This window comes from Crocuta crocuta, unplaced genomic scaffold, assembly GCF_008692635.1.
Source record: "Crocuta crocuta isolate KB4526 unplaced genomic scaffold, BGI_CrCroc_1.0 scaffold408, whole genome shotgun sequence".
Taxonomy (NCBI): Eukaryota; Metazoa; Chordata; class Mammalia; order Carnivora; family Hyaenidae; genus Crocuta; species Crocuta crocuta.
Genome location: NW_027527444.1, coordinates 587949 through 597321, shown reverse-complemented (window position 1 = coordinate 597321; position 9373 = coordinate 587949). Strand labels below are relative to the sequence as shown.

Below are 9373 nucleotides of genomic sequence, written 5' to 3'. Positions count from 1 at the left end.
CCCAGGGAAGCCATCTGGCCCAGGGCTCTTATTTGTTGGGAGATTTTTGATAACTGATTTGATTTCTTCACTAGTTATAGGTCTGTTCAGATTTTCTATCTCTTCCCATGTAAATTTTGGTAGTGTGTGGTTAGGAATTTGTCTCTTTCTTCTAAATTGTCCAGTTTGTTGGCATATAATTTTTCATAGCATTCCCTGATAATTGCTTGTATTTCTGAGGGGTTGGTTGTAATAAGTCCATTTTCATTCATGATTTTGTCTATTTGGGTGCTCTCTCTTTTCTTTTGGAGAAGCCTGGCTAGAAGTTTGTCAGTTTTGTTTATGTTTTCAAAAAAACAACTCTTGGTTTCATTGATCTGTTCAACTGGTTGTTGTTGTTTTTTGGTTTTTGGTTTTGGGTTTTGGGTTTTTTGGGGTTTTTTTTTTGGATTCTATATTTATTTCTGCTCTGATTTTTATTATTTCTCTTCTACTAGGTTTGGGGTGCTCTCCTTCTAGTTCCTTTAGGTGAGCTGTTAGATTTTTGTACTTGCGCTTTTTCTAATTTCTTGAAACAGGCCTGGAGTGCAATGTACTTTACTTTCCTCTTAGGACTGCCTTTGCTGCATCACATAGAGTTTGAATTGTTGTATTTTCATTTTCATTTGTTTCCATATATTTTTAAATTTCTTCTCTAATCACCTGATTGGCCCGTTCGTTCTTTAGTAGGGTGTTCTTTAACCTCCATGTTTTTGGAGGTTTTCCAGACTTCTTCCTGTGGTTGATTTCAAATTTCATAGCATTGTGATCTGAAAGTGTGCATGGTAGGATCTCAATTCTTTTATATGTATTGAAGGCTGCTTTATGTCCCAGTATGTGATCTGTCTTGGAGCATGTGCCATGCGCACTTGAGAAGAAAGTGAATTCCATGGCCTCAGGATGTAGAGTTTTTAATTTATCTGTCAGATCCATCTGGTCCAATGTGTCATTCAATTCCATTGTTTCTTTAGTGATTTTCTGTCTAGTTGATCTATCCATTGCTGTAAGTGGAGTATTAAAGTCCCCTGCTATTAGCACATTCTTATCAATAAGCTTATGTTTGTGATTAATTGTTTTGTATTTGGGTGCTTCTGTATTCGGTGTGTAGACATTTATAATTGCTAGTTCTTCCTGATGGATAGACCCTGTAATTATTATATAATGCCCTTCTTCATCCCTTGTTACTGCCTTTACTTTAAAGTCCAGTTTGTCTGATATAAGTATAGCTACTCCACCTTTCTTATGACTTCCAGTAGCATGATAAATATTTCTCCAGCCTCCAGCCTCTTACTTTCAATCTGAAGGTGTCCTCAGGTCTAAAATGAGTTTCTTATAGACAGCAAATAGATGCATTTTGTTTTTTTATCCATTCTGCTACCCTGTGTCTTTTGATTGGAGCATTTAGTCCAGTTACATTCAGTGTTATTATTGAAAAATATGGGTTGAGAGTCATTGTGTCCTTTGTGGGATTCATGCTTGTGGTGTCTCTGGTACCTTGTGTTCCTTGAAACATTTCCCTCAGAGAGTCCTCCTCAGAGTTTCTTGTAGGGATGGTTTAGTGGTGACGAATTCTTACAATTTTTGTTTATTTGGAAAGACTTTTATCTCTCCTTCTGTTCTGAATGACAGGCTTGCTGGATAGAGGATTCTTGGCTGCATATTTTTTCTGTTCATCACATTGAAGATCTCCTGCCATTCCTTTCTGGCCTGCCACGTTTCAGTAGATAGGTCTGTCACCACTCTGATAGGTTTCCCTTTGTATGTTAGGGCCCTTTTCTCCCTAGCTGCTTTCAGAATTCTCTCTTTGTCCTTCTTATTTTGCCAGTTTCACTATGATATGTCGTGCAGAAGATCGACTCAAGTTACATCTGAGGGGAGTTCTCTGTGCCTCTTGGATCTCAGTGTCTGTTTCCCTCCCTAGATTGGGGAAGTTCTCTGCTATTATTTGTTCAAGGACTCCTTCAGCGCCTTTCCCTCTCTCTTCCTCTTCTGGAATTCCTGTGATACAGGTATTGTTCCGTTTCATTGTATCACTCAGCTCTCGAACTCTCCTTTCATGTTCCTGGATCAGTTTATCTCTTTTTCTTGGCTTCCTCTTTTTCTATAATTGTGTCTTCTAATTCACCTATTCTCCTCTCTGCCTCTTCAATCCATGCATTGGACGCCTCCATTTTATTATGCATCTCATTTATGGCATTTTTAAATTCATCATAACTATTTTTAAGCTTCATAGTCTTTGTAGCAATAGTTTCTCTGATGTCTTCCATGCCTTTTTCAAACCCAGCGATTAATTTTATGACTATTGTTCTAAATTTTTGTTCAGTTATGTTGCTTATATCTGTTTTGAGCAGTTCTTTAGCTGTCATTTCGTCCTGGAATTTCTTTGGAGGAGAGTTCTTCCGTTTCATCATTTTGGCTAGCTTTCTGTCTCTTGTTAGTTTTAAAAGCTTGTTATGCACACTGCACCTACAAGTACTACTGTATTAAAGAAGGCTCTTTGATGGGGCACCTAGGTGGCTCAGTCGGTTAAGCGTCCGACTTCGGCTCAGGTCATGATCTCATGGTTCATGGGTTTGAGCCCCATGTCGGGCTCTGTGCTGACAGCTAGCTCAGAGCCTGGAGCCTGTTTCAGATTCTGTATCTCCCTGCCTCTCTGGCCCTCCCCTGCTCACGCTGTCTCTCTCTCTCTTTCTCTCTCTCTCTCTTTCTCTCTCGGCCTTTTTGTCCTACTTCTTGGAAGTTTTGTTTTCCTGCCCCATCAGGTAAGATGTAGCCAAAGCTGGACCTTCCGCAGTTTTGTCAGGTGGCCGGCGAGTCTTGGCCATCGGTTCATAACTAAGAGCCAACACCAGAAATTTGAGTGAGTTCCCATCGTGTGCACAGGTGGGCTCCTAGGGGAGCTGCACTCATCTTGTCGGTCCCCAAACGGTCTGATCCGACTGTTGCACGTGTGCAGCCGTTTCCCCGGAAAATGGTCCTTTGATGGCGACAGCAGGTGGCTCTTTCTTCCCTGATCGGAAACAGCCTCCCGTGTGTTTCTGTGGCTCTGTGCCCACCCCGACCAGGGCCTCCCGTCTCGGGCCCTCTGTCCAGGCCGAGGTCAGTGTGCCGCCGGCCCCCCGGGCTCCACCCAGCCCCTCCTCATCGCCACCCTTCGTCCCTGTGACTCATTAACGCCGTCCATCTGCTTTCCGGCCTGCAGACCTCTGGGCTCATCCCTTTCCCAGTTCTTAGTCCCTGTAGCTTGGGGGTGGCTTTCAGGAGGAAACGTCAGGAATGTTTCTACTCTGCCATTTTTAAGCTTAAGGAGACACGGGAACTCCGGAGGTCACAGAAAGGATACGAATTAGGTGCTGTGGGAGCAGAGCAAAGGGACACCGCCTTTGACTGCAGTGACACGGGGAGGTTTGTTGTGGAATTAGAAGTCAAAGGTCAGCCGGGTTTTAACAGGTAGAGTTGAAGGTAAGTAAGTGCACTTGAAGGAGAAGGGACACTGTGACACAGGAGGAAAAAAGAAAGTTCAGCCTGTTGGCTGGGGCTGGGTTGTGGGAAGGGCTCGGGTACCTCACCCCAGAGAAGCTGGACCCTTCCTTACGCAGCGGAGCGCGATCAGAGACCGGAGAGCCGCCACCGGGTGGTGTTGAAGCCACTGGACAAGTCCTGGGACACTCCGGGGGCTCGGTCGGTTGAGCGTCCGACTTCGGCTCCGATCATGATCTCACAGTTTGTGAGTTCAAGCCCCCACATCGGGCTCTGTGCTGACAGCTGCTTCGGATTTTGTGTCTCCCTCTCTCTCTGCCCCTCCCCCACTCGCTCGTTCTCCCTCTCAAAAAATAAACATTCATTAAAAAATCCACTGGTCAAGTCCTGATGTAAAAATTTAGTACGAAACCAGATTGGACAGTTTTAAAGAGCTTTAGCTGTTCATCAGCGTTAATTTTAAAAGCCCCACAATCAGCTTTGTTACTGAAAATTGAGGTAAAACCATATAGAGAACAGAGAGACATCGAAGGAACCAGATTCACATTGGGGGGAACACAGATGTGCCACTTGACATTAGACTGCCCAGATCTCTTGGGGCTCGTTACTATTTTAAGAAATCATTTATTAAAATTTTATTTTCCATCTTGCCAAATTATCAACATTTGGTCGCTTGAAAATCCTATTAAAAGTACATTTCAAAACCGATGACACTTTGAGCAAATTGCATAGCCGTTGAAGAGAAACTTTCAGGGGTACTCAAGACCCCCCAAGAGTTTTTTCCTGCAAATTGGAGCCAGATTGTGCGTCTGCTTTTCATCCTGTTTATTGGTAACTGGTAACACCCCTTCTGTAATTGCGAAGAACCTTCTAAGTCAGGTTTTCAGTTGCTCCTCAGCTCCGTGCACGCGGTGTCATGAAAGCCAAGGTTCACAGGGAGGTGTGGCCAGAGCGCAGGAGCCCCAGGCAGGCCTGTCCCCCTGGGGGACCCATGAAGCCATCCGCGCGAGCGTGAGGGTGGCTCCTCCACCTCACAGCGTTGTCCTGGGTCTTCAGAGGCTGGGACTCATCCATCCCATGACATGGGTGCATGACATGGATGGAATTAGAACAGTGGCTGTTTCTCTCTCTGCTTCTGGCTGGATCCCTGTAGGGCGGACAGTTAAAGCATTTATTCTGATGGGCTCTCGGCGCCGACATCATGCCGAGCATCTTCACGTACGAGCCCAGTCGGTCCCCGTTGTCCCCTGTGAGGAAAACACCATCTTAGTCCGTCGCAGGTTCAGAGAAGGTCGAGGACCTGAGCAGTGGAGGTGGGACTCTAGCTGGTCTGGCGATTTCATCCATTGAAAAGAAGGGGAAGGAGGTGTTTTATTTCTTTTCCTTATTTTCCGGTGGTTCTGCCTCCTCTTTCAGAAGCGATGGCACTTTTCACGTTAACTTCTTAACTTCCTCTTTGCCTGGGGGTTCTTCTCACCATCTTCCTCGCCACTGACACACAGCACCAGCGTTCACTGAAGTCCGCACACCTTGTCGGTGCCTAACTTCCGTGTCACGGCCTGTGTGCCCCCACGGGTGGACCGGCCAACATGCAGAGTCAGGTGCTGGCCTTTAGACGCATGTGGCAACTTCACAGCAGTTACAGGGCTGGCTAAGAGCTTTTAGGTAGCAGATTAGTCAGGGAAGCGAGATTTTGTGTTTCTGAAGGAAGAGTCTTTACATTTGAGAGAAAAACGGACTCCCTGCTGGGCTGTCAGTGCCTTGTAGCCTCTTTAAGAGCAGTTGTGTCTTTTTCCTCCAGCTGATTTTCTCCTGTCCTTTGATTCTCAGCATCTTGTCTGATGTGTGCTGAGGTCTGGTTTTGTTTGTGTTTAACCTGCCTGGGGTTGGATTCTTTTTGCAAGAATCTGGCTTTCTGTTGAGATGCACCTATTTGAAGAGGGTTCGGAAAACATCGCAGAAAATCTCCAGAATGACTGTGGAGCTCACGTCACATGCGCCTTTCTCTCGGGAATCGTGGCTTCTCGAACCTTGCCTGTGTGGTGCACGCCGGTGCTTTCAGTGCTTTGTGTGTTTTGTCTGGCCTGTACAGTTATTTCATCATGGCCAAACTCGGAACCTTCTGGAATGGGTTTGCAACAGCTGTGGCCACTTAGGGTTTCATGAATGATGAGAAATGATTTTAAAATTGGTTTTCCTGGGGCACCTGTGGGGGCTCAGTGGGTTGAGCTTCCGACTCAGGATCTCGGCTCAGGTCATGGTCTCACGGTTCATGAGATCGAGCCCTGCGTGGCGGGCTCTGCGCTGTTGAGAAAAACAAGATGAACTGATAATTTAATGTTTTAAAATGTTTATCTGTGACTTCGCCCCCATAGTCTTTGATAGTATCTTCTGGGACCACACTCCGGGACCCCAGAGAATCATCTGGGTAGAGCTAGCAGACCATGTAGGTCGGCTCACAACCCCTGGCGCCGTGCAGATACGTAAACAGCGTGAATGTCGTCGGGATTCTTGATAAAAGCTCTGGTTCAGAAAATACTTGATCAGTTTACAGATGCCGCTTCGTTGCTACTTCTGTCCATGTCGTCTGATTGGCCCTCGGCACCTCCACCTCCTCTCCCCTGTCCTCTGCCGACAGACAGAAACCCCGACAGTCGAGTAGACCGTCAGGACACGGTCCTGGGCAGGGCTGAGAGGAGCCTAGGGAGTAATGAATGAGATTCCCTCAGCCCCCAGCCGTCCCTGTTCTCACGTGAGGGAGCCGAGCACCCACGTAGGTCATGCCAGAGGCGAGACGTGTCACCATAGAGGCACAAACAGGTGCTGGATCCTCAACCCCAGTCTGGTAGAGAACCCTGGGTCCCTGTAATTCTCTCATTTGTTTCCACTGGGAAGCTGGGGCTTGGAATACACCAGGTGGGGGAAGAACTTTTTTCTTTCTTAGTTAACAAGTGGGGCGTCTGGGCAGCTCAGTCGGTTAAGTGTCTGACTTCAGCTCAGGTCATGATCTCACGGTTCGTGGGTTCGAGCCCCACGTCGGGCTCTGTGCTGACAGCTCAGAGCCTGGAGCTGCTTCTGATTCTGTGTCTCCCTCTCTCTCTGACCCTCCCCTGCTCATGCTTGCCCCCCCCCTCAAAAATAAATAAACGTTAAAAAATTTTTTAAAAAAATAAAAAAGAAACAACAGCATCACTGTCCCAGCTCCTTAATAATAGCTTAATTTTCTGCTTATTTCTCTTTGATCTTTTCCACGTAAACACATATTGTATACAATTACAGTGCATAGTTTTATAGTCTATATTTTTTGCCACCATAAACCTTTTTTCTTTTTTTACTTCAACATGGTCTTCCTAATTTTTCTATTTGGTGCTTTTTTTCTCATTTTGGTATGCCAGTACTTCATACATTTTCTTTTGTTGGGGGCAGAGATTTCTTTTCTAGTTTCAGTATCAGAATAACACGACATTAAACATCTCTGAATCCTCCTCCTAAAATCTAGGGTGACTCCAGACTTCAACAGTAAAAGCACACGAACAGTATGAATATTTTTGTGATTCTTCATACAAGCTGAAGCTCAGAAACACAATTTACGGGGCCCCATGCGATTTTACAACAGCACTTGTTTTAGGTGCTGTCGCTGAAAAATATTGGCCGATTTAGCAGCTCTAAATAATAAGTTTGCTTCAATCTTCACTCCTTTGGTTGTTAATAAAGGTGAGCTGTTTTCCCTGTGTTTATCTGCCCTCGGTATTTAGAGAGTCCTTTTCAGCACTGAGCTTTTGGCTTTTTTATTTTTAACGTTTATTGTTTTGAAAGAGGCAGAGAGACCGAGCCCAAGCAAGGGAAGGGCAGAGAGAGAGGGAGACACAGAATCTGAAGCAGGCTCCAGGCTCCGAGCTGTCAGCACAGAGCCCAGCGCAGGGCTCGAACCCCCAAACCACAAGACCGTGACCAAAGTAGGACACTTGATGGACGGAGCCACCCAGGTGCCCCTGAGCTTTTGGCTTTTAATGAACCAGCTGCTCTGGTGCCCATACCTGGCTTGGGATCCAGAGGGGCTGTCGGGGTGATTCGCAGAGACGCCAGATGTGAACAGGGCCCGGCCTGTGCCAGGCACACGCCACAATAAAAGTACCCGTATATTATGTGTCTCATAACTCTTCTTTCTCAGCCTCCGGGAAATGAGGACGTGTACTCGTTTGCTTTGTTATTGACCATACGACAGACAGCTTTTCATTTCCAGTCATTCCGTATAGCTCCAGTGTTTTCAAACGAACTGCCAACCACCTCGAGGAGAAATTGTGCGGACATTTAATTCTTCTGTATGGTTTAAATAACGTAAAGTCTCCACGTGTGCCAAAGTCTTTAGATAGGATGGGGAAAAAAAAAAAAACCTTTTTGAGGCTACTTGGATTATTTCAATTTCAAAAACTCTCCAGTCCCTGTATGCCTTACAGTAGAACACGGGCATCTTTGCTGCCGGTAATCCACTCTGCTCTTTTCGGCCTGTCACCCGTACAGAAGCTCCCACGGAAGACAGCCGGTGAGATCGGCTTGGCTCTGCCCGTGGAAGGTATTTCTCCCCCCGATGCGCAGACTCTAAAGCCCGTTTTGTTTCTCCTGTGTGTCTGCAGGTGAAAAAGGCCTTCTTTGCCTTAGTGGCCAATGGTGTGCGCGCAGCGCCGCTGTGGGAGAGTAAGAAGCAGAGTTTTGTAGGTAAGTGTNCTGCAACCTCCGAAGCAGAAAGCCTAAGGAACTGTAACAGGCGCCGGTCTGGAATTCAGCCTAGAAAACTTGCTGCCAAGTTAAAGAACTTCCTGGCTTTTATGTCCCGGCTGAGGTGGGGCCACCGGGAAATTCAGAACACTTACGTACCCCTAGTGAGTTTCCTCCTCGTATTTATTTATTCATCCGGTTTCTTTTGATCCTGTTCCCTGTGGGCGCCCAGCACCTTCTGTTTCTCTGAGCCCAGGGAGTAGGGTCCACGGGTGACGCCGTGCCCAGACCCCTGACTTGGCTCGTGTGCACACGCCTGTGGTCGGTCCCTGCTTCTCCACAGACACCTTATTGATGGTGCACACGAAGCAGCGCAGACACGCCTGATGCCTGGGCCACATCGCTGCTGCGCCGTTAGAAACGTCCCCTAACTTACATCTGAATCCACCATTTCCCATCTTACAGCTCCTAGAAGACCGTGAACATTGCCATTCTCCTTGTGGGCGTCACATTATTTNAGTTTCCCAAAGGAGAAGTTTTTTACCTTCTTCATCTTTGTTGTCCTGGTGCCTGGTACTTAGCAGGTGCTTCACGGCACTAATAAATAGGCACTAAATAAACACTTAAACAGTGTTTATAGAATGCTTCTCCGGAGACAGTCCACCCGCCCCCAGAAATGTCCTGTGTCTAGAGCTTACGGACTATTTTATCTTAAAGTATTTTAAATTATTTACACGAAGCCGCAAGTCTTTTGTGACGTTTTCTAATAATCAGCACGTTTTCTGTCACTGAATTGCCAAACACCGTTGTCGTTTGCATCGTACTTACTGTCAGGTGTATTTTCAGCTACATTTATCTTGGTTTGCTGTAGATAATTAACAGGTTAATCATCCTACATCATATATTAAACTGTGCTTGACACCTTTAAATTATACGTTAGAAGCTTTTCTAGTAGATCTTCTAGGTTTGCTTATCATTTGAACTTTTTCGTAGTTCTGTATTTAACCTATAGTTCTCTGTTCCAGGAATGCTGACAATTACAGATTTCATAAATATACTACATAGATACTATAAGTCACCCATGGTAAGTGCCGGAAATCCCTATGTCCGTCATCGGAGCCGTACTGTGTGTGTGTGTGTGTGTGTGTGTGTGTGTGTG

The 9373-nt window shown here is 46.0% G+C and overlaps 1 protein-coding gene across 1 annotated transcript in view; it reads left to right on the top strand.

Annotated features, from left to right (window-relative positions):
• The window catches only part of PRKAG2 (protein kinase AMP-activated non-catalytic subunit gamma 2), a 270738-nt gene that overhangs the window by 238467 nt on the left and 22898 nt on the right, over window positions 1-9373 (top strand). The window contains exons 17-18 of the mRNA XM_077761602.1: window positions 8133-8214; window positions 9240-9298. Coding sequence (XP_077617728.1) covers window positions 8133-8214; window positions 9240-9298 — 141 coding nt within the window. The remainder of the gene's footprint in view (window positions 1-8132; window positions 8215-9239; window positions 9299-9373) is intronic.